At 29.5% G+C, this 27,224-nt stretch overlaps 1 protein-coding gene across 1 annotated transcript; it reads right to left on the bottom strand.

Annotated features, from left to right (window-relative positions):
• Positions 1 to 12,742: 12,742 nt before the first annotated feature.
• Positions 12,743 to 24,910, bottom strand: LOC114165699. The gene is made up of 3 exons (XM_028050265.1): positions 24,713 to 24,910; positions 13,123 to 13,388; positions 12,743 to 13,029 (listed from the first exon to the last, which is right to left on the bottom strand). Exons 2-3 carry the CDS (start codon positions 13,309 to 13,311, stop codon positions 12,802 to 12,804), a joined length of 417 nt encoding a protein of 138 aa, XP_027906066.1. The 5' UTR covers positions 13,312 to 13,388; positions 24,713 to 24,910; the 3' UTR covers positions 12,743 to 12,801.
• Positions 24,911 to 27,224: the final 2,314 nt, after the last annotated feature.

Below are 27,224 nucleotides of genomic sequence, written 5' to 3'. Positions count from 1 at the left end.
AACAAACTAGCATTTAAAAATATGAAATTGTGAACAAATATAATAGGAGTAGTAAATAATTACTAAAAAAATAAAAAATAAATAAATTAAATTAAAAAAATTAAAAAAGAATTGTAAAAAAATGTTGGTGGGTTAAGTGGGCCAACCCACCTTTAACCCGGCTCGAACCCGTTTAACCCGTGGGTTAAGTGAGCCGGGTTGAGTTCAACCCACTTTTGAAAAAGTTGAATTTTTTTCAACCCAACCCGGCTCGAACCCGTGGTGAGCCGGGTTGGCTCACGGGTTCAAACCCATTTTGACATCTCTACATTCCGGCCTGACAAAGCTGGCAACCTAACGGGCCAATAGGTGAGTTTTTACATGCTAACCCAAACATGTTTTATCTAGAACTTTATTTCCTCAATCATCATCTCTATTCATCTCTTCCATCATTTTCTCCATTTTCTTGTTCACTCAAGACTATCCACAATCTCTCATTCTCATCTTTATCATCTTCTTCTCCATCTATTACAGTTTCATCATCATTCAATTTCATCTTCTCTACATCCAACATATTCATCGCGCACCTAACAAGAAAAACAAACACCCACACAAATAGGTAAACCCCATTCCATTATCACATTTCAAACCATCACACCTTCATCGTCTTGGAAAGGCTCTTGGTCCCAAGAGGGCACAAGGTCATCGGTGACGCATTGGTGACTCCTTGTTATTGATGCAACTAGATCTGGAAGGAGGAAGATCCGCACGTTTGTTTGAGCTGAGAGGAACATCGACAAAGTCTCTGATTTTGTTTTTCGTTCTCTACACAATGATTGTGATTGGGGTTTCTCATGTGGGGGTTTGAGGGTTTCTCGATTGGGGTTTTTTTATTTGGTTGTAATTTGGTTTTTTTCATATCTTAGTGATTGGGGTTTCTTAATCTGGTTGTGATGATTTTGTGGGTTGGGATTTTGTACATTGGTGTTTTTTTTGGTTGTGATGATTTTGTGGGTTGGGGTTTTTGCATAGTAAGTTAGGTTCTTACTATAAAGATGAAGAAGATGTTCACCTATATTGATGCAGAAATCTTATAATTTGTAGAGATGAAGATAGTGGATCTCTTGCATCTAGTGACGGAGAAAATGAAGGTCAATGATAATGTAGAAGAACAAAGTCATCGGAAATGAAGAAATGGCAGGTTAGCCTGTGAGGCCCCTGACCTGTCCAATGACAAGACGGGTTCAATTTTATAACTCGTTTTCTGACGTCAGACTAACCCAACCCAACTTAAATTTGATAGATCAAAAGCGAGATAAGCATAAACCAACATAAATAACCCATTTTAACATTTGAACAGTTAGAATTTGACCCAATTTAATGTGTGGTTCATTTTACATTTGAACTATACATATATTTTCGCAAATAAATTGATCAAGAATGGAAAATATTTTTTTTCACAATAATTATGATGAAAAAAATATCGATTCTAATATAATGAATTTAAAAAAATGTTATTAAATATCAAAGGTATAAATTATCTCGTTTCACCTATTAAATAATATTTTAATACTTGAAAAGTAATTTTAATTTGATAAATTGTCCATTTTTATTTATGGAGATCTGACGGAACATAATAAATATATCATGACTCTATCGGGACATACATATATTATACATATATTAGTACGTAAAGGTGTTAAATTACAATTTCTTTATTTTTATTTTATGTAAGAATCGAGACAATTTAATTATCTTATTCTAAATAAGTGTATACTAAATATAATTTTTATTACATGAATATTTTATTATTTGATATATTTATTTTTTATTAATAAAAAATTAAAATTTTTAAACATCGATGAATTCTCTTCGTAAACTAAAAAAACTAATTAAATCTTAGTTCATTTTTCTATCTTATATAACCACATGTAGAGTTTAAAATGTGATATGAAATGTAAAAGAAAACCTAGGTTGCAAGCAGGTAGGTTAACTTTTCCAATTCATCTGACAATTCACTTAACATCTCTTATTTTCATATAATTTTCCTTAACAACGAAAACTTGTTTCCCAATTTTTGTTAGGAATTCAAGTGTGAGTTTAAGTCTCACTGGTTAAAAATGATAAAATAGAGCACTATATAAGGATAAAGACCCATAAATCTATTGCTTTAAGATTTTCGGTTGATAGTGGTGTAAATGCCTTATGTGGTTGGGCTCAGGTCTCATTAGTTTTGTATCTCCAAGTGATACCACATCCTTATAAACCTAACAATTTTCCAGTCTCATAAATCTGATGTCATTGACGTGATATTTTTTATCTTTCATTCCTAATAATACAAACACCAAAATATCATGTCTCTTCTCTCGATTTTTCCCTTTCAAAAATATTCCTCCGACTGAGGTTATATAGCAATTATATATTCAATTTACAAAAATTATAGCATGACTCCCATATTTTGACTCTTATATTTTATTCTCTGACGTGGCTTAGTGTAGATTATTGATTCTTTAAAAAAAAGTAATGATATATCAATCAATGATCCACACTAAGTCAAATAAAAAACTAAAGGATGTGAGTAAAAGAATGGGAGTGATAATATCATTTTCTTTCGGTTTAACTTAAATTTTACATAAGCAAATCTATTCTGGTTACTAAGATTAAATGATTGTTGTTTTACTCATTTTATTTAGGTTTAAATAATGATTTGGTCTTGGTATTTATTCAGTTTTTTCAATTTGGTCATACTATTCTTTTTTTTTGTTCAATTTGGTCATAATATTTGTCAATTTTATTTAATTTGATCATTTTTGCTAACATCGTTAAAATAATTTATGGATTGTAAAAAGTAACTGCTACGTGTAATTTTGTGATTTTAAAATTTTTTTTTAGAAATAATTTTTTATTTTAAAAAATGTCCACGTGTCAAGCTAATATCATGCCATGTGTCCTTTTTTGATTTTTTTGATTTTTTTTAATATAAAAAAATTATTTAAGAAAAATGTTCACGTGTTAAGTCAATATTATGTCATGTATCAGGGTCAGTTTTTTATATTCAATTTGATCATTCTATTCGCTAATTTGGTTCAATTTGGACCTAATTTTTTTGGAAATTGAACAATTTTGTCCTTTTTCAAATTGAGAGAAAATTTAATTTTTTATATAAATATTAGATTGATATTCTTATTAAAATTCATATTTTTATTAAATATTTTTTATTTATATTTAGAGTTTGGTTTAAAATTAAAACGAAAATTTCAAAGTAAGCAATAACACCATTAATTTAAAATTTTAAGAGGTTTAAAATAATATAAAATATTAAAATTAAAAATAATATTAAGTATTTTTAACCTCTTAAAATTTTAAATTTAATGGTGTTATTCTTTACTTTTAAATTTTTTGTTTTAATTTTATATCAACACTAACTCTAAATTAAAAATATTTAATAAAAATATGAATTTTAATAAGAATATCAGTCTAACATTTATATAAAAATTAAATTTTGTCTCCATTTGAAGAGGGACAAAATTGCTCAATTTTTAAAAAATTAGGGCTAAATTGAACAAAAATAACGAATAATAGAACTAAATTGAATATTGGCATGATATTGATTTGACACCCGAACATTTTTTTTGAAATAAAAAAAATTAATTAAAAAATTTTTAAAAAATCACAAAATGACACGTGACATGATATTAGCTTGACATGTGGACATTTATTTTAAATAAAAAAATTTAAAATTTTAAAAAAATCACAAAATAACACTTGGCAGTTATTGTTCACAATCTGTTAACTATTTTGACGGGATTAATAAAAAGGATGAAATTGAATAAAATTGACAAATATTAATATCAAATTGAGTAAAAAAAGAATAATAAAACCAAATTGAAAAAAAAAAAACTAAACGAATAGTAGAAAAAAATCAGTATTTAAACCTTTTATTTACTTGAATTTACAAATTGTGATATGTTTAGTTGGTAAACTAAAATAATGTTATCCATGAGTAATTTTTATTATTTTGAGTAAAAACATGTTAAATATCAATATCGCCATGTTCTTCCATAACTTTTATAAAGGATTGTTATTATAAATATTTTTGATGTAGGCGTCAACGAAGATTATTTATTATCCAAAACATTTTAAGGAAAACAATGAAAATAATTTATTGTTTTAATATTATTTTATAGTAATTTTATCTTTTAATATTATTTTATACTAACTCATATTTCACGTTTCATAACATGGGAAAGACAAAAATACAAAATAATCATTAAAAAAAGTCTCATTAACAATTAATTTCAGTGATCAATTTAGATATTAATTTACAAAATAAAATATTATTTATTATTAAAATCGTCACTATTATACTAAAAAATTATAATTGGTCTCTAAATTGTTCATTAATTAAATAAATATTAATTTAGAAATCAATGTGGTAGTAAAAATGTAAGTAGCTAGTGAAAAATATTTCATGTTCGTACATCGTTTTTTCGAAATTACTTTCAAATATAACTATACTACAAATCATATAATTATTAACTTTCCTATGATAATTGTAATTAAATTTAATTTTTTAATTATCTCCTATACACAAGAAACTATATATACATGTTTTAAAAAGACAAAAGAATTTAATGAGAATTGAAAGCAACCAGCTCACGTTGTCTAGGTATAGGGGACACCTGTACAAAGAAAGAGACACAAACTCGTTAGGTGCATACCACGGCTAGAACAACCACATCCACTACACTTCTCTGTCCTTCACCACACCTTAACAAAAAAGCATTTAAGATATTCATACCCATTTACATTTACGTACAACAAAACAAAATTATAAATCAAATCTTTACAATTTTATTACCTTTTTTCACCTATGAACATTTACAAATTTAAATATAAGTTTAAAATTTTTATATTAAGTAAAAATTAAAAAAAAATGAATGGTATATATATATATATAGATATAAATAAAAGACCTGTAAAAAATCTTAACTTTGAAATTGTATGAGATCTTTTATATGAAAAACTCATATAGATGATTAATCTATCTTAGGAAAAGAAAAGTCCAATATGAGAAATGGAGCTTTCACACTGAGAAGAAGGACAAGATAATTGGACTCTAAAGAAGCCACTGACTTTCAAAACTTTGTCTCTGTTCACTATTTTCCTTCTCAAGTGACAGATTTTCGGTTAATATTTTCCCTGTCATAATGTTGGTTAAATTATTTTTTAATTTTTTTTTAAATATTAAGTTGTTCCTTTAATTTTTTTAAATTTTAATTTGATCTCGATTTGTTAAAAATTGATGTACATTAATATTTGTCGTTAAATTTTTTTAAGCAAAAAAAGATTTTTCATTAAAATTAACACTAGGATTATGTGAATTACACCAATAAATCAAACCATTCTTCTTCTAAATTTTAATTTTTGATAAAAAAAAATAATATTCAAGAAATTTAACCAAAATGATAAAATTGTATCATTTTTTTAAAAAATCAAGATCAAATTGAGACAAAAAAAAAATACTGGAAGACCAACTTGATATTTTTGAACGAAGGAACCAAAAGAGTAATTTCAAAATTTTCATATAAACTAATAAAAATATTGTATTTACTTTTTTCATGATAATAAAAAATAATAAAATTATAATTATTGTTATAATTATAATTATTAAATTAAATATAAATAAATTTTATAGTTTTGTTATAATTAATTTTCATTTATAATAATTAAGTTTAAAAAATAATCAAATGAAAAAATAATTAAATTACACGAATAATCATTTAAAAGATAACATTAATAAAATAATTAATTTTGTTCAAAAAATATTTAAAATATAAAATTGAAAAATAAACGTGAACAACTTAATTTTTTTCTATATATAGATATATATGTATACAAATTTATTAGAATATCAAATACCTAAAATATATTACAAATATTAATTTTTTCAAAAATATATTTAAAATTATACATTAAAGTATATAAATATATTAAAAAAAAATTGGGAGGCATGACCCCTCTTGATCCTTATGAAGATCCGTCGGTGTGAAGAATACTAACGAAGAATGCCATTGTAAAACTCAAAATACTCTATGATTAAGTCCTCCATCTCCTAATTCTTTATCAAACATAAATTGAACTGGGATACATTATTTGTAATAACTCATAATGTAAAAGTTTTCAAAGATTACATTTTAATAATTTTGTATTTGTCTACAGTTAAAACAAAAATGTTTCTAGTTAAATAGTATTTGTTTTTAGTGTCTTATAGTATTTTCCTGTTATATGATATAGAATTTAAAATCGAGTTTAAATAACAAACAAAAAAATATTAACTTTTGTTTTGTAAAAATTTGAAAAAAGTTATGATTAAAATTCTAAAGTTTGTTTATCTAGTTTTTTTTTTTAGTACTATATAGAAAGTTAAAGAATAGGTTGGCCAAATGTGAATGGTAGAAGGTAAAAGCTGAGATTGAGGAAAGAGTAGATTTATCCGAGTGTTGGAAAACGGGCCGACGATAATTCCGTGGAAGTAAAACAAGTAAGTGTCGGTGAAATGGGGATGCAAATTTGTGAGAATTATCTTAATTTGTTCATATATATATATATATATATATATATATATATATATTATTTATATTTATAAAATCCTTTCATATTTTTAAGATTATAATTTTTATATAGTTATATTCAAATGATATATTATTAATTAAAATTATTAAAATAATTTTATATCTCGTATTTAAATATTTTTTTTTAATATTTTTATTTGACTCTCAATTTCAAACGTTCAATGACATAAATCTTTTATTTAGTAGGTAATATAAAACGAAATTATCTTTTTTATTTTCTTTGATCTTTAATTTTGTTTCATATGAAGAATTTTTGTTTCGTTAAAATAATTTTTATTATGTTATAATAGTTCGACTATTTTTATATCTGAATTCTTTTCGTTTAGATTTTCAAGATATTTCCCATCTTATCAATCACCTCCTTAAATATATATTTAATATATATTTGTGTTTCTTGCTGTGAATTCATTAAATGATGTATTAAATTGTATTTAAGATGCATATTTAATTATTTTTACTCTTCTTTAATATTTTTATTTATTATTTGTTTGTATCAAATAAAATACTATTTTGATGATTTTTTATATAATTATTTTTATTTCCTAACCATCTTGTAAATATAATTTTATCATCACAGTTATATAGATATTTTATTTACTATAATATAATAATTTAATATCATTATCAATTATAATTAGTTTAATATTTGTTTTTTGTGCGATTTCTTTAAAGTGGTATATTATAATTTTTTATTAATGTATGAAAAAAAAAGATGTAATTATATTTTAGAGAAAGAAGTCAATAAACATTTAAAGTATTTTGAAACTTTGATACTTGTTTTGTTTTTAACTTCTTAAATATATTTTTTGATTTTGTTGACTTTGATCGTTAACATTTGCAGTTTGTAAATGTATATAATTGTAATTTTTTTCTTCTAAATATTTGGTACTAAAAAATCAAGAATGATGTTAATTATTTGATAATAATATATTTTATTATTATGATTTTTTATTTGTTTTTATAAAAAATCATTAATTAATATAAACAAAAATGGGACGAAATATGGGTATGAGTGTATATTTATTAGGGTTAAATATGTTTTTTGTCCCTCAATTTTAGTGAAAATTAGAATTAGTCCCTTTTCAAAATTTTGGTGTAATTTAGTTCTCAAACTTCAAAACTGTGTGAATTTAGTCATTTTAAGCAAATATTATTAAGTTTATTTAACGGTTCAAATGTATTTCATGATAGTATTTGAGATGTTTATACTGTTTGACACATTTTTGTTTTAATATTAGATAAGAAACTATCATGAAACACATTTGAAACGTCAAATAAACTTAACAAAATTTGGTTAAAAAAACTAAATCCATGTAATTTTGAAGTTGAGAGACTAAATTGAAGCAAAGTTTCGAAGAAGGACTAATTTTTATTTTTACCGAAAATTGAGGGACAAAAACATATTTAACCCTACTTATTATTCGGTAAGGATGGGATGAAATAAAAATATTAACCCGTTGAGTGTGAGTGGTAATGAACTTTCTCCTACAAGGTATGATGCAAAAACTTACAAAGTATGCACCCAACATATAACGACAGAATCGAAAAAAACCTCAACCTATGTACTTTCTCCTGCAAGGTAAAAACCCAACTACACACAACAGATTCATAAAAAATTACCATAACATAATCCTCAAAATTGGTCATCTAAGTCTCATTTACGTTGCAGAGATTGAAATGCGATTGAAAAATCCAAATCATTGAAGTCATTCCATCCTAAATATTGTGCCAAGTGCTTAGAGACCTAAAAATCGTGATTCTATATAAGCTGGTGTTGGAAATAGTCCAAGTGTGAGTCAAAGTCCTATATTGGATAGAAAAAACAAAGTTAAACATTATATAAGAATAAAAACTCATAAAACCATTGCTTTAAAATTTTGGAGTTAAAGTGATGTTAAAGACCTTAATGTGTAAGACTTATGTCATATAATCATATAAAACTACATAACCACATTCTCTCGATGACTATAACCATATATGAAAAATATATATATATATATATATATATATATATAAACCCATCAACTGGTTGTGTTTTGTTCTTGGCCACTAGTTGATACAAAATAACAACATGATACAAATTTGAATACCTGTACAAAAAACTAAAGAATAACTTACAGCAAGGTATTTGGTAATAACGATGTTGTCCACTGTGATAACGTTATATTTGGAATTTTGTTGGGATTTTTTGTTGAACTTTGCACACCCAGAAGCATGGGAATTGATAAGGTAATCTGAGATACTCTTCGTGTGTGGTGGAGCCAAATAGGCTGCATTATCTTCAAATAAAATACATATTTTTTTCGCACTCTTTCATTACAAAAATTTCCATGATAATGACATATTTTTAAAACATGTTTTCCATGAAATTTTCATCATCATCGTCATCTTTAACATGCAGAGAGAGAAACATTGATTTGGATAAGGCTCTCTGAGGCTTGTGGTGAAAATGAATTCTGGTTACTGGTGGATGCAAATTTGCATTATCCATAAAGAAAATAGAATCATGCATCATCACAAAAAAAAAAAAACAAATCATCCACACTCAAGTTATCAACTACATTTTTTTTTTACTTTCTGTTACCTATTCATGTATTTATTTCATTTTATTTTATTTCCAACTTTTTTTGTGAGAATATTACTCTCACCCTGAAAGATTTGTACAAAACGAAACGCCATACATATAGAGATCCTTTACTAATAATCATAGGTATAATTAGTCGCATAATACCCAGTTTGGTGTTGGAGTTTCTAATTGGTATCCGGTTTAAAAAAAGTGTCAATTACGTACCCAAATTAGTTTAAGTGCACCAATTGAGTCCATTTAAATTGACGTCGTTAGAAAGGTTAACGTTGACTGATATTGGTTGGTCTCTGAATTAAATTTGGAACACATGGAGATTAACTTTTAATGACGTGAAAAGCTGGGGAAGAAAATTAAATATGTCTTGTAATGAAAAATTGAAAAAAGAAAAGAACGAAAATTAAAAAAAAAAGGGGCGACGAAGTTAAAAAAGAAGTCGCAGAAGCATGTGATAAAAACGTGAAATTGGGGAAAGGTGACGCAGGAGAGACGAACTGGTGGAGGATTCTTCGTGAAGTGGTGGAGAAATTGAAGGCGACTTTCGAATACTGAAGTGGAGACTTGAGAGCGACTTGCGGGCCATTGATAACGAAAGGTTGGTATTGTGTTTTTTTCTGATTTAGTGATTAGGGTTTTGATGTTAGGGTTGATTTTTGTGAAGTTTTGTTGATTTATGTGTTTAGGCGCAGTGTATTTGAAGCTTTTTTAGTTTCAATGTTGTCTTTTTTGTTGCCTTTGAGTCAGTATTACTTTACTGGTTTGTCCCCCATGATATGTGACGGTGACGGTGTTGAGTATGTGGTGTGGTCCCTCTTTCTTAATTATTGTCGGTGTGTTGGTGTGTTAGTGGTATTGAGCATAAATTGTGTGTTATTGTTTGGGTTTTTTGTATATTTGGCAGGGATATAAAGTTAGGCATATAATAGTTGCCATGAACGACAAAAATTTTGAAGTAGTGTTTCACCATGGGGGAAGGTTTGTCAATGAGGGGTCACTGAAATACATGGGAGATAGTAGTACTTTGTTGTGTGACCCTGACAGATGGAGTTTCTTTGAGATTATGTCAATTTTGAGGGAGATGGGTTATGTGAATGTGAAGGAATTGTGGTGTTCAGTGGGTGGGGGCTCTGTGTTGGAAGGAAGGTTGGAGTTGCTCAATGATGATAGAGGTGTATGTCATATGGTGAACATAGCCACCCTGAATGGTCAAGTGCACCTTTATGTGGTCCACTTTGTTTGTGAGCCTCAAGTAGTTCATATGATAGAGGACCAACCTACTGTGGAGGGGGATGGTGGGGTTGTTGGGGAAGAAGTTGCTGTCCAAAGCGAAAATGAATCACCTGATGGGGATATTGGAGAACAGGTTATTGTTGAGTGCGAGGATGGAGTGGCTAATGAAGATGTTTGTGTTGGGGATGGTGAAGAGGAGTTGACTGATAAGGAGAATGGTGTGGGTAATGAAGAAGTTTGTTTTGGGGATGGTGAAGAGGAGTTGGCTGATAAGGTGAATACAGAAGACCCTGTTGAGGCTGAAGACATTGTTGGGGATGATGAGGATGAAGTTGGTGGAGAGACGGACAATGAGGAGGAGGATGAGTACGAGGTTAGTAGTTGGACTGAGTCTGAAGGTGATGTCATGTATGAGGACGAATTATATGATGTTAGGATTGATAGAGATGATATGGAGGACGAACTACATGAGGTTAGTGTTGGATGCCATGAAGTGCCTGGGCCAAGTGGTAGTACTCGAACAATGTCACAGGATACAAATGTGTATGCCAAAGGGATTTCTGATAATGAGTGGGAGTTTGAAACATTAGATAGTGGTGACCATAGTGATTCAACAGATGACGATAGAGACAACTATGGTCACTTTGGGACTTTTTCAATGCCTAAAAGCATGGAGGACTACAAGTGGGAAGTTGGGACCTATTTTGCTGAAAAGGAAGAATTTACAGATGCAATAAGAACTTATGGTGTCCATAGTGGGAGGAAACTTAAAATATTTAGAAATGACAAAAGAAGAATATGTGTGAAGTGTTTAGGTGCCAAAGGTAAGTGTAAATGGTATGCGTATTGTGCTTATAAGGCTGCACAAAGTACATGGCAACTTAGGAAGATTATCAACACCCACACATGTTGTAGGGAATTTAATGTAAGTTTAATGACTTCTAAGTGGTTAAGTGGGAGACTAGAAAAGACATTAAAAGAGAACCCAAATATTAAGCTAACTGATTTGAAGAACAAAATAGTGAGGAAATGGAATATTGGTGTTTCGAGGTCTACAACCTTTAGGGCTAAGAGTATGGCATATGCCAACATTGATGGATCATTCAGAGAACAATATAAGCGAGTCTATGATTACGCTCATGAACTTCTAAAGTCAAATCCAGGTTCAACAGTTAAAGTTCATGTGGATGAGAATGAAGGCAATCCCATATTCAAGCGGCTGTATATTTGTCTTAAAGCTTCCAAGGATAGCTTCATTTCTTGTAGACCTATAATCGGAGTGGATGGGTGTTTCTTAAAGGGAAAATATGGAGGGGAATTGTTAATGGCAGTGGGCAGAGATGATAACGATCAGATGCTACCATTAGCATATGCGGTAGTTGACAAGGTGGAACACGTAAAAGGTGTGCCATATGCAGACAGCTTGGACACAAACGAAATAATTGTCCCCAAGCACCTCCACCCCAGTAGCAACCAAACCCAACTCCATCTACTACACAACAAGGAGGCACACAACCAACTGAAACTCAGGCTACTCAATCCCACCAAGGGCAACCAGTGCAACCCACTGAATCTCAGCCAAGACAACCACTTGAAGCACAGCAGGGAACTGGAAGTGCGCCTATTCTACCATCACAACCACAGCAGGCTACTCAATCACAGATTACTGGAAGTGTGCCTATTCTACCATCACAACCACAACAGGGAACTCAAATACCTATGCAAAGTCAACCAACTCAGATTTCTTCATGCAATGTCATTGACCCACCAACAAGGCCCACCTTCATAGAAAAATTATCATATAGGATGGGTCCAATTTCGAAGCAATGAGTTTAATGTGTAATTGCAATAGCTTTTTAGAAGAACAGGGTTATTTATTTTGGTGTATGGGTTATGTATTTTGAAGAACATGGTTATTTTGTTTGTTAAGTTTAATGTGTAATTGCAGCACCTTTTTGGAAGAACATGGTTATTTATTTTGGTGTAGGGGTTATGTATTTTCAAGAACATGGTTACTTTGTTTGTTAAGTTTAATGTGTAATTGCAACAGCTTTTTGGAAGAACAGGGTTATGTATTTTGGTGTAGGGGTTATGTATTTTCAAGAACATGGTTATTTTGGATTAATACCATTTTGGATTACTTATATGGTTCATTTGTTTCTGTTCTGAAGATGGTTCATTTTGGATTACTTATATGGTTCATTTGGATTACAGACATGGTTCATTATAAATCGATAATACAAGACAAACAAAATAAAATTCATTACTCAAACTTCTCATCCATTTAAAAACACTTCATTACAAAAGCAAACTACAAAATACAGACCAATTACATAACTTCCTATTCACTACAGAACTGAATTTTACAGCACTTCATGGGATTTGTATAAACTTCCAAACCAATATTACATTGATCAAACCCAAACAAATTATAATCCCACTTAAAAACCTAACCCACTTTCCAGAAATTACAAGTGACTTTTCCAGATGGTATATCTTTCTCCTTTGTCTAGCAATGGTAGCATCTTTTTCATCCCCATTATCTTCGTTCAACCATTTGAAGTAATTGCACCCTTTAAATACATCATTGCCACCACTCCGCTGCTTACAAAATAAAAACAAAAACACACAGCCTTCGATTACAATCCACCATTGTAGCATGAATCAAAAAGAAATTAAAATCAATATACAAACCTTAAAGTTGGGGCAGCCCCAAAACTCTTTTCCAACATTCCTAATAGTTTTCACCACTCTCAACACAACTACCTCCCCACAATAACACATTGGTCTTTCACCCAAACCCCTATTCCAACCACCAGGGGAGGAGACGCTCTGCTGCTGTGAACCCCACGAAGAACACGAACACCCTTCTTTACGAGACATTGCGGAATTGAAAAACGAGAGGAAGAACAAACTGAATTAGGGCAGAACAAACTGTCCGGATATTGATGAAGAAGAAACTGGATTAGGGTAGAAGATACGAGAGGAAGAAGAAACTGGATTAGGGCAGAAGATACGAGAGGAAGAAGACAATGAAAATGAGGGCAAATCTTCTTTAAATGTAAATACCACGTTGAACACTATACAATTATAATTTCAACTAGTCATGTGTTATTATTTGACACGTATCCCTTCTGCACTGCCACCTCACCACTTTCTAAACGCCGTTTGGGAACATTTAATGGTATGGACTCAATTGGTGCACTTAAACTAATTTGGGTACGTAATTGACACTTTTTTTAAACCGGGTACCAATTAGAAACTCCAGCATCAAATTGGGTACTATACGACTAATTATACCATAATCATAACTAAGTATGCATAAATAAACAATTGTAAAATATAAATATTCTTCCCTAAAGACAATAAAATAAATTATTATCGTACAATTTTCTAAAAAAATGTTTTAACAATAGTTAAGAACAATTCATGAACAACAATTTTAGAATGGAGAATGATATTTTGACTACTAAATTTTGACATTTTTCTCTCACAACATGATGTGTCATCTTCTAAGTAATTTGTGAATATTGAGAATGAGTATGAAAAAAAGAAAAAATAAAAACCTACTTAGAAGATGACACTTAAGGTTATAAGAAAAAGTTGTTAAAATTTCGTAATCAAAAAATCATTTTTATTTTAGAATTGTCAATTTAATTGTTTTCATTCGCAAGAACCAATCATTTTGAGAGAATTAAAATAATGTATTCAAAATTTATATATTTAATTATTATTATTAATATAATAAAAATAAAAAGTTGACATCTCCAACGTAAAAAAATTAGGTTTTTTTTATCTCTTTTTATCACTTTTAAAAAGTAAATTTACTCTTTTATTTTTCATAAATATACTTATTTAAGAAAATTAAAACTAAAAAATAAACTATCAAAATTTAATTAAATATTGAGAAATATAATTATTAAAAAAAAATATCTATGATAATCAAATTCACATTTTAAATTATGAAAAAAGACATAATAGTTAATTTTTTTATATTTATAAAAAATTACTATACAAAATACTATTAAGATAAAAAAAATACAAAACTAATATTTCAGTATCTTTTACTTTTTTTCTTCAAAACTAAATAGAACCTGTGAGAAATGAAACTAGAAATAATGAACTTATATGTTTCCTTTCATCTTTAGAAACAAATATATACATATATATATATATATATATATATATATATATATATATGTGTGTGTGTGTAAGACCCACTTTTATTGAGTGCCCTAATGTTAAGGGCTGCCACACTGTTGGGCCTAAAGGGCTGGCCCATAGGGTGTCAAGGCCCCTAAAGCAGCCAAGGTCACTCAATTGCAAGTCATTCTGAAAAATCAGTGTCCTAACTCACCCATTTTCTCTCCACAGAACCTCTGTTAGAGTTTGGAGATCTACCCAAGGTCAAGTGAGCTCAACCTCCGTCTCCCATTCACGTAAGTTAGTTCTCGAACCTAGCATTTCTAAGTTGTTTTCGTGGTTTATGTCGAGACTCATTGTGTGAATCCAATCTCCTTTTTTGTGCCACTATTTCAGTTCTTAGATCTGTCCTTGGAGCTACTGGTTTCGCTGGCTTAAGAGTCGAAGTCCAATATTAGTCCTTTTCCAGGTAAGGGAAGCTAAGGTTTCACGTTATTTCTATTTTATGTGATTAATGTTTTGTGAAATATGAGAAAATATTGGGGGTTTTTGGTATATTTCTGAGTTAGAGGTTCAAATATTCATGAAAATGTGATATTTGACGTCATTTCTCGTATTCTGATGCGTCGCACAGTCGCTGGGCGAGTGCCCTGGGTCGCTGGGCGACAGTGTGTTTTTTCTGATATGCGCAGTTTTAGTAAAATTAACTTTCTCGACTCATTAACCGTTGGATTGAACTCAAATTTTGACATGTGGTTCATAACATGCTATTTTATGGTTCGACCGGTTGGATCGTCGATTAGATGTCTGTAGCTTGAGAAATGTGTCACGCATTACTGCAATGATTTTAGTTTTGTGATAATAAATTTTCTTGGGAATTTTGGTGTAAGAATTATGGTTGTGGGTTGTGCTTGATTGTATGAAATTGCAAGTACTTAAATGTTGGCACTCATTTATTTGGGATGAATACTATTTTGTGATATATGTATGTCTTGGTATGCATTTATAAAGTATGAGATGAATGAATTTGCATGAGTGATGTGATTCACAGATTGTGAATGATGAACTTAGATAAATCTTGGCATGCGATTTCAATGAAATGGTTGGTTATATATGTGGTCATGAATTCGGTATGAACAATAATGTTACATTGATGACATGGTATTGGTATGAGGTGAAGTTCTATATCCCCGAATTGGGAAGAATGGGATGGTATGAAATCAACATGGAATATGAATGAGGATGGGTTACAAAGGATGGCGTGAGGTGTTAAATGCATGATCAATATTATTTGCTTGTTTGGAATGTGATTGGTATGTTGTCAGTACATAAATCCACAAGTCTCTAGGTGAGACTTCCTGGTCGTGCTTCAGTGGTCGGGGCGTAATTCCATGGGCCCTGTTAGTGGGTGTTCATGGTGGTGCCCCATCTATATAACTTGGTAAGGATTCAAGGTAAGGATTGCATCCTGACACTCTAAGGAGTCAATTAGTCTCACTTAGAGCAGACTGACTCCTGTGGTGAGAGTAGCAGGAGGCCTGAAATTCATTAAGGGCTAACCTTGTGGTGAGGGAAATTGACTTATTGTAACACTTGTAACACATAGCTCGGGGGTGAGCAGAGGTATCCACCACAAGTGCGAGCATCCGCTGAATCCGACCAGGTTATATGTATCCGGATGAGTCGAGTCGAGTATTAGTGTATTGATTTGAAGGTCATAACATGCTTGGATGATCTGTGTATATTGGACTATGAAAGTATATCTGATTGCATGATGAAATCTTTTGTGCTCTAGCTTACCCTACTTTCTTTGTTGTGTGTTCTGCTGTGTGGTACTCTCCTTTGCAATGATCATCAACTTGTTGGTGTGAGCAGATTCGAGAGGTACTTGTGGTCAACAAGGGAGAGATGATTCCGCTGCATAGTCTTCTTGAGTTGGACTTCATGTTTTATTTGGGCTTTCTTTAGGGCTAAGGCACGTGTATTGTATTGTCCCTAAGGCTTTATTTCGAATACTGGCTATCTCTTACACCTTTTGGGTTGTAGGCATTGTAGTGAGCTTTGGTATTTTCTTTTAAGTACCTTGGATAACTATAAGGAGTGACTTTATACTCCACAACTTGGCTCTTTATATTATCCGGTGTAAGATTTCATTTAATTATGTTATTATTTAAATGGAATGTTACAAAAAATATATATATATATATATATATATATATATATATATATATATATATATATATATATATATATATAAATCAGAAAAATAAATAGAGAAAAAATAAAAAATATCTTAATAAATTTATTATTATTATTTTTAATTTTAATTTTTACTATTTATTAACATTAAATTACGTATTTTATTAATTCCTATAAATTCTTATTATTATATACAAAAATTTTAAAAAGTTTGGAGAACACTACAATTCCTGACCTCCAAAAAATTTACCCTTGTTTTCATTAATATGTGTACAAACACATTCATGAGTAAAACATTTTAAACTTTCTTTTTATCAGTGAAAACATATATATATATATATATATATATATATATATATTAAATAAGAACATTTGAGTTGCTTAAATTTATATAGAAAAATAAAAATATATGTACATTATTTACATTGTTTTTTCTTTCTATTTATTTAAGGTGATACTAAAATAATATTGTATCTAACTTATAGCAAAATAAAACAAATTTAAACTATAATACCACTGTTAACGAAAAAGACCTTTATTATCAAGTACTAAAAAAAGTACATATTTTCTTATTACAAAAATATAAAATTGTAAAATTAATTAACAATCCAAAATAAACTACTTTTAAAAAATGATTAAAGACAATTGTTCCTATAATTCTCTCCATAATTCTCATTTCTATTGTACATCTTCCTCATCATCTATCATCTACTCTCGTAAAACAATATCATCATCGCAGGTAAAAACAACCATCACCAAAATAGAAAGGTAATTTAACATAAACAATAAGTATTATAACACAATTTTCCCCATATTATAAGTTTGAAAATACTTTTTAGTAAAAACCATAAACTAAAAGAACATATCATACAAATACAAGTATTGTCTCTAGCACAAGGATCTTAGTCAAACAAGTTCACAAAAAACCACCAGATAAACTTCTTTCACCGTTGTTATACCCTCTCACAGAGTTTCTAATCTTTCACTCTTTGGGAACTAAGGAAACATTAGGTTTCCAACTACAAGCAAACATGTACCGTACTAGGCACTCACTCACCACAAGAGCTAGTACTCCTCATTGCTTTCAACTCTTATGAACAAAGTTCACTTTCCATTGCTCTCTCTAAGAGATTTACAGACGAATTTCACCAACTGTTTGATCATTGACATCATCATGTTTTTATTTTTGTTGATTTTTAACATCAAAATTTTAATCATTAATACAAAATTATAATAAAAATTACTAGACATAGAGTTTTTATTGTTTAAGTTTATATTTGTCGGTAAGACATTTTCGTTACAAAATATGTGAATGCTAGAGTTAAAATTAGAAATATATTAATTGTTTAGTGATTTTACTTTGACTTGAATCATGAAACCCAATCTCACTAAGCTTTTATCATACATTTTCTTAAATTAAATTAATTGTTTTTATTTGTGAATTTTACTGCCTTCTTAGTTTTAAACTTCTTTTATTTTCATTCTTCAAAATGTTTCCTTGTTTGAAAATTCTTAACCTTCATTAGTAAATAAACATTTTTTCTTAAACCACATTAGTCTCTTGAGAAATGATACTTAGACTCTCTACTTTATTGATACTTGAACTCTCTACTTTATTACTGTACAATTTAATACACTTGTCAATTCGGTAACACAGTTCCGCTTAGGAATCCAAGTGTGAGTCTAAGTCCCACATTGACTAGAAATGAGAAAGTGAAACACTATATAAGAATAAAGACCCATAAACCCATTGCCTATTGCCTTAAGGTTTTGGGTTGAGAGTGGTGTCAGTGCTTTATATGGTTGGGCTCAGGTCTCATTAGTGTTTGTATCTCCCCAGTGAAACCCCCTCCTTATAAACCCAAGACATCACCTCTTACTAAGAGACACAAACCCAAGCCATCAACAAACACTACAAGAATGCACTCTTTTAGCTTCCAAATCATGGCGTCGGACTAGTGTGCGACACAAATTACGTCGGTCAGACCCACGCAAAACCGACGTTAACAAAAAATCTTTTCGTCGGTTTGGCCGACGCATACATACCAAATAGCTGACGTCGGAGGGCCTACGCATAACAATTTAAATTGTTTGCGTCGGCTAGCCCACACATAAATTGCTGAGATAAAAAAAATTTAAATTTTAGGTTAAAGTATTGGGGAAACCATCAAATTTCACTTTTCCCCCTTTAACTTTTCACACCCTTCGTCTTTCCTTGAGTGAGTTCCACTTTTCCCTCCTTCCTTGGCAAGGGATTTCTTCCACGAGTTGGTGAAACTCAATGAGGCAAGTGGGCGAGCGAAACAGCAACGCCACCAGCTGCAACGACGCTCCAACTTCTTCGACAATGCCACTACTACGACGAGGCGTGGTTCTGCAATGTTGCGAGCTGCTCTAGTGAGATGACTGAGGTGACGAGTGTGGAGGCTTGAGCGAGAGAGGGCACAACAGCGAGCTTCCTTCACCTTGTAGCTTCTCGTCATCAACACAATGCAAAAACTCTCTTCTCTGCAACGAAGAGTTTTTTCAGAGGCGCGATTTAGGGATTTTCGTTCGCACCCAATTGGAAGCATGTGCATTGTAATGGGTTCTATTGGAGCTTCTCTGTACAATTAGGGTTCGTGTTCTCGTTGAAATCCACCGCTCAGCTGGGTCATAACTTGTTTTGCAGGTATTTGCGTGGGTCAAGCCCACGCAAGGCTGATGCCAACGATTAAAGCACAAATTGTTTGCGACGGCTAAACCCACGCAAAGCCTTATTTCAACCATTAATTTTCAATCATTTGTGGGCTTAGCCCACGCAAAAGTCAGAAAATATTTTGGGTGTGCGTGGGCTTGACCCACGTATACAAAATTATTATTATATTTTTTATGCGTTTTCGTGGGTTAAGCCAACGATAAATAAGCAGCAAATGTGCGTCCCTGTTTAGCCGACGCAAACGAGCTTTGCATCCAGAAAATTGGCATGGTCCATGTTGCTGTCGCTGGACCGACGCCTTTGTCCTTTTTTTGTCGATTTTACACTACTGGCATCCGTTTTTGGCCGACGAAAACAACATACATTCTTGTAGTGACAAACTGTTTATTCATTTACTTAAAATATTTAATCATATTTATATATTATTTTAGTTATTATAATTTTTAGGATTTCTCAACATATATTGAGATGTTCTTTTGATAACAATCCCTCAACTAAGTTTAAATAGATGATATGCTTACAGATTTATAAGTCATCTCCAATTTAAACATATATCTTATGTCGGTCTTAATAGGATCATATGAGTTAAGACAATTGAATCAGTTGTTTTTTTATAAGTGAAAACAAATATATTGAAAAAATGTAATAGAATTGTCTCCGTCCATATACAAAACAATTATATGCATGAAATGAAATAAGGGTTAAATATATTTTTAATTCTTCAACTTAGACTCAAAATTAGAATTTATTTTTGTCTTAAATTTTAATTTATTTTAGTCTCCAAACTTAAAAAATAAATAAATATTATTTAAAAACATTATGTATTTAAGGTTGACATTTGAGTTATAATGTGATAAATTGTGTAAATAACTCAAATGTTTATCGGGAACACCTAATAATAAAAATTAACGTTATTAGATTAAAAAGACTATATCTATTAATATTTAAAATTTGATGATCTAAATATATCAAAATTTAAGACAAAAATAAATTTTAATTTCATATTTAAATTTAATAACTAAAAATATATTTAACCTTAAAAAATTACGATTTTAAGCATGGTTAACCTAAAACATTCATCATAAGTTTGCTATTCTAATATTGACTTAATTATAAAATTGACATATGTCTTTTCAACGATGATTCCTCTTATAAATATCATCACTTCTTCACTTTCAAATTGACAAAGAAAGAATCGTTATTCAAAGTAATTTCAAAACCTCTTCAAAAATAACTATTAAGAAACTATCATTGAAAAAAACATCAAATGATTACATTTACACAAATGATTATGATGGTGTGACAAAAAGTAATTACAAAGAATTGTACGTAAATAAATAATAAAAAAAAGAAAAATATGCTAACAACAATTTTCATAATAATCTTTAGACTTTTAAATCAAAATTTCAGTAATCAACTTATAACTTCCTAAGCATACTCCAACTCATAATTGATGAAATTTTAATATATTTGATATTTAAATAAATAAAGTTAGTTAATATAATTTTTTTAGTTGTTTTTTAAACAAAATCTATATAAAGAGAACCAAATCTATATCATGGGAGGATTAATTAATCTTAACATCATAAAGTTAAACATACAGTTAAGTTAATCTATATTCCAAACCAAATCTATTTCTAAAAAATTCTTTCCTACAAACCGGAGACAAAGAGGGAAACATACAAACACAATCTGGCAATTAATTCTAATGTTGACAAAAGTCATCTATTACTTTTCACCTTTCTTGAAAATATGAAAAATCGTAAAAGTAATTCTTCTAATTTTGATTAAGCAATATTTCCATATATTTCTAAACTCCTAAAGGTACAACTTTCATATTCAAAAAAAGCCTTGATTACTAGAATAAAGTCATTTTTTAGCCAAAGGTTTTGTCATCCCCTTTGTGATGCTTCTATGGCAAGACTGTGGTTGCCATTAATTATGCCCCGACGACCAAAACGGTACTAATAGAGAGTAAAAAACCTTCTATGTACATCTGTATATACATATTAAAATAGTTTCAAAAAATTATAATTGATCTCTAGATCAATAAGAAAATAATTTCTATTATGAATTGATTTTTAAAATTGATCACTAACACTAATCATAAAAATTTTGGCTACTAAAAAAATTAGTCTCTAAATTAAAATTTAATTAGAAAATTGATTTTTAAATTATTCTCAAAACATATTTTGCTCACTAAAAATATTTATTATTTAAGAATTTTCTTATAGTATATCTTGATTTGTTTAATGGAATGAATTTTTACGTTGAAATGATTTAGAATAGATTACCTGCCATAGTACAAATGTTCTTTACAATAACTAGAGCATGATTGAATTGTACAGGAATATAATGTCTTGCATTGTTGCGCATTTTCCAAATCATCCATAAAATGTTGATACATGCTACTCTCCTTAGATCTTTTAGTTGTGAACCGGTCTATACTTTCATGAAAATATATATACACTAGTACAATTTTGACTTTCTAACTCAGCCTTTATGCCTCGATTACAGAGCAAACGAGACATATAAACACGCGGTGGCAATTTTGAAATTTTTGCATCTTTTTATGCCTCGGTTATTATAATACCCGAGGCAGAAATCCACATTCTGCCTCGGTTCACACAGACCCGATACCTAATGCCTGTCAGAATTTTCAAATCTCCCGCAATTTTTAAATTTTCATTTGAACGAAAAACTTCTGCCTCGGTTGTCCAATACCCGAGGCGTATACTTCTTATCTGCTTCGTTTGATTTGCACCCGAGGCATAAGAGTTAGGTCAAATAAATAAAAAACCCCTATCCAAAATCAGACCCAACACACACAAAGCGGGATAAGAATCGTTCTCGCATTCATGGTTCCTGATGACGAGGTGCCCGCGGCGCTGATGATGGTTTTCAGTGGTGGTTCGCACGCGTCTCCGACGAGCATCATGACCGTCGTGGTGGCCTGGTTTCGCGACACCGTCAAACCATTTTTCCTCTGTTGGTTATGGGTTTTACTGCAGGTTCTGGTTTTGGCTGCGGTGGCCTGCATCGATGGTGGTTCCTCCAGCGGTGCACGATTCACGATGGCTTCGTCAAAGGTTTTCGTCTCCATCGTCACAGCGGCGCCGATCTGTTACGCGTAGGGGTTTCGAGTCAGCGACGATCTGGTTCTGCGACTTAGGGCTCGCGTTGTGGGTCCTCAGGCTCGATCAGGTCCGGTGATGGTGCGTCACGACGGTGGCAGGACTGGTTTTTCCTGCCGTTGGCAGTGACAGCCTTGGGTCGCTGCTGCCATTTCCAGTGAGACCCAACCACACCATCTCATTTCACCATTTTAGGGTTTTTGAAGAAGCGATTTTAGATTGGTCCTGTTTTGTGTTTTCTCCGAGTTTCTCTTTTATGCGAAATCGAACGAAGCTTGTGTTGAGTGATGGTGACAAAGCCTTCGATTAGAACGTTATTTGATGACGAGGTTCCAGTGGTGAGGGTTGATGTTTGTGGTGTCTGCTTTTGAAATGGTAATGGGAAAAAAGATTTTGAAATGGCCACTGCGTTGCTTTGGGTGCGTGGGTGTTTTAATTTTTTTTTTTTTATTTTTAATGCCTACATTAGGCCTCGGTTATTCTAGAACCGAGGCAGTAATGATTAAATATGTCTCAGGTGTGAACCGAGGCAGAAAAGTAACCTTTTTTGCTTCAGCAATATATGCCTCGGGTCTTAAACTGAGGTCAAAGATTCAAAATAACCGCGACAAAAATTCTCTCCTACACTAGTGATACTATAAGAAAAATGACTTTAGACAACACTAAAGGAGACCACGAATATAAAAATGTGGTATAAACACAATAAATGCAACACTTTTTTAGACATGACTTGATAACTATCATAAGCAACATTTATATAAATGTTGCTTATAAAAAGTGTGGGCTAATTCATCAAAACGTGATCTAAAATATACTAAAATTTAATTTTTTTAGATTAGAAATATTTTCTCCCTTATTTTTTGACTGAAAATGCAAAATTTAGTTCTAAAAATGCGAAAATTTGAATTTTTTCCCTCCCTTTGTTTTTGGATCGAAAAAGGCCAAGAGGTGACAATGCTTAAAATGTGAAGTTTTTAAAAACATGTATATTAAAACTGGTGCTTGTTATGAAGATTTTAAGCAACAATTTTAAAATTGTCGTCGTAATGAAAATCGTGACATATTACTTATAATTATGTTCACCTAGATCACGCCTAAAAAACTGTTGTTTAAACTTTAGCCCATAATTTTATGGTTTAAGTCATAATTGTGTGTTGTCGCCTAATGCGATTTTTACTTTAATAGTAATCACATTATCTGATATGGAGCAAAGAGTGTTGAATTTAAAGGTGACAGCCAACCAAGTCCAAAATTTCATTGCCATTGAACAAGAAAAGAAGAGATGTTCAATGGTTTCCTAAAAGATCCATAACACTAAATATGAAAAGAAGAATGTTGGTGCATATATTTTGGTTTTAAATCAAAAACCATGTATCATTAGACAAGATAAGAATAAATAATTACCATCTTCCTTGAGACAAAATATATCCTTCATTTGAGACAAAATTTCTCTTATACCTAAATTAATTCAAGTTTATAATCTATATAGAACACCACATTAAATATATGAATAATATCATAAAAACAGATAAGAAAAATAGGTTTGAAATTTTCTAATTGTAATAACTTGGATTTTCATTTTAGATCAACAACAAAAAATTAAATAAATGTAATAGGAAATTTGAGATTCCCTAATGCTTATACAAGGTTACAGAAATACTGTATAATTTAGGGTATTATTATGCTGTACTACATAATAGATCTACCACACCAACAATGCATACAGACATTATTATTGTCACTACGAAACAAGGATTTTAATCTACATATATATAAACTAAAACTATGGCAAAAAAAAAAAACAAAAAACAAACAAACAAATGAAACTAAACGAGAACAAACCCAAGAGATGAACTTTGTCTTGCATTCATTTTTTGTTTAGAACATCTAATATCTTTCCTATTATCCCTATTTGATTTCCTTTTCGTATTTTCATATCAGTAAAACAATTGAAGCAATACTTAGAAAAAAAAAATCCAAAAGAAACATATATCCTCTAAAGAATTAAGACCTTCTTCATCGTTAATGGTAATAATATATATGAAGAAAGTTATTTACACGATCTAATAAGAAATAAAAAACAATATTAGAAGAGAAAATCAGAAAATACCAAGTCCTCTTGAAAAAGCTTCTCATAGCATCATCGTAACATAAAGTTCTTCCAAAAAGAAGAAAAGGAAAAGCTGAAGAAGAAGTTGAAGCTACTGCTGAAACTACATATGCAGAAATGTTATGCTGCATATCTCTTCTATTCTCTTCACTTTCCCTATCATTTTGGCCATGTCTCATGCTCATGACCATTTCTCAATATATATTACATTTCTTTCAATATATATATATATATATATATATATATATATATATATATATATATATATATATATATATATATATATATATATATATATATATTCGAGAACCACTAATAGTAAATATGTGAGTATTTGAATAAAATTACCAGTTTCCACAGTATAAATATAACTAACAAATGAGTGTCTTACATGATTCTGAAATAAAATCTGAGATAATATTGATCAGAATCTTAGGTATCATATCTTCATTTATTATTTTTAAGATCTTAATGATACATTTTTCAACTTTTTAGAAAATAAATGTTATGTTTATTTTTTATCTGAAATATGATTATTATTATTTTATTCTTATGTCTTAAGATTTTGTTTAAGACATTTGGGCTTGAAATTTTGTATTATAACAGTAGTACATTCTCATATGATTTCTCTCATAGTTAAGATTCTCTTCTCAAATCTTTTTGATTATAACACTAGTATACATTCTCATGTTTGTGTATCTTTATGCATTTTTATTACATTAAATAATATGTTTCAAAAAATATATAAACTTTATCATAATTATTTAAAAAATATATGTATTGGTTATTTTTAAAAGTGAAGGAATTACGCGTTTGATTGGAGTAGAGAGGCTATCTACTTGCGTATTTTATTTTAAAAAGGAAGATTATATTTTATATGTTGACACCAAAAAAAATTATAAGAAAATGTATCACCACAAATATTAATATAATATAAATTTTAAAATTATGTTCCTTATATACGGGTTGAAGTGTCACTAATACTGTTATATAAATATATAATATTATCTTCATCGATAAAAAAAAGTCTTTTATTTTAAATAAAACAATAGGACATAAAAATATATTATTCAATTCAAAATATTTTTTTTATCTATAAACAAATAAAAAACTATTAATATGTAATCTTAGAAAATTTCTACATTAAGAATTATTAGAAAAAATATTTCCATTTCAATTCATGATTAACAAAGATATTTGCGATAAAGTGTGTAATGAATTTTTTTTATATAGATACCCGCAAATAAGGGATATTTAACTATTCACTTCTTGATAGGAAATATATTAAATAATTATTAATATATTTTATTTAATTTTTAAAAATTTAAGTTTTCAAAATAAATTTATTCTTTAATAATATGTTAATATGGAAAAATCATTTAAAAATGAATTTTATATATTTTTATTCTGTAAACATAAGTTATTTTGTAAAAGATTAATTTTTTAAAATTTATAATTTTTTATTTTACACAATTTATTTAAAATTAATTTTAAAAAAATAAAAATTATTTGTATAAATATGTTATTAAGTAATTTAATTTAAATTGTAGTTAAATTTAATTTTTTTAAATGATTTTATTATATATATTTATAACAGTCTATGGATACCAAATTTAAAAAAATGATAGATATTAATGAAATGAATTTTTTTAATGGTACGTACAGACAACAAATAGACACTACTGGACTTATCTCTATTATTCAATGACATCTAATCAGTTCAGCTTTCTAAATTATAAGACTGATATGTTATTTTTATTATATAGTAAATATTTGTATAAGTTATACATCAATTTCTAACCCTTGACCGTAAGATAAGCCTATAAAATTTTTATGAGTAAAATTTGGAATTATTTTTTTTTTTTTAATTTTTAATTAATTTAATTTTTATTTTTAAAAATACGTTAATATAATTTTTTTAATTAAATTTTGTTAAATTTATCTAACATTTTAAGTGTATTTCACGATAGTATTTGAATTATTTATATCATTAGACACATTTTCTTTTTAATATTAACTCAAATATTATCATAAAATACTTTTAAAATATTAAATAAACTTAACAAAATTTAATAAAAATTATTAAATTTACACATTTCTAATAATAAAAAAAAAGACTAAATTAATATAAAATTTTAAAAAAAGACTAATTCTAAAATTCACTTCAAACTTGAAATATCAAAAAATATTTAACCCAATTTTCATCTAGATTTTTTTTCCTGAGATAAATACGTAGACGAGTACCCTTAAATGCTATGTTAAATTTTTTTATATATTCTTTTATGGAAAAAGAGAAATCTACAAGTGATCCATAATGTGGTGGAGGGTGCAGTAGCAGTATGTGGTTCTCCTGCCCCATCTTATGCAATTAATGAATTTTTGTCTCTTTATACAAACATGAGCTGGTTTTGTCAATTCTCATTAAATTTCTTTTGACTCTTTTTAAATGATGTATAATTTCATTTCTGTAAGAGATATTTAAAAAATAAATTTTAATTAGAACTGCAAAAGT

This window comes from Vigna unguiculata, chromosome 10 (genome assembly GCF_004118075.2).
Source record: "Vigna unguiculata cultivar IT97K-499-35 chromosome 10, ASM411807v1, whole genome shotgun sequence".
Lineage (NCBI taxonomy): Eukaryota > Viridiplantae > Streptophyta > Magnoliopsida > Fabales > Fabaceae > Vigna > Vigna unguiculata.
Note: the sequence above shows the minus strand (reverse complement) of the source record. Positions and strands in the feature narration are given on the sequence as shown.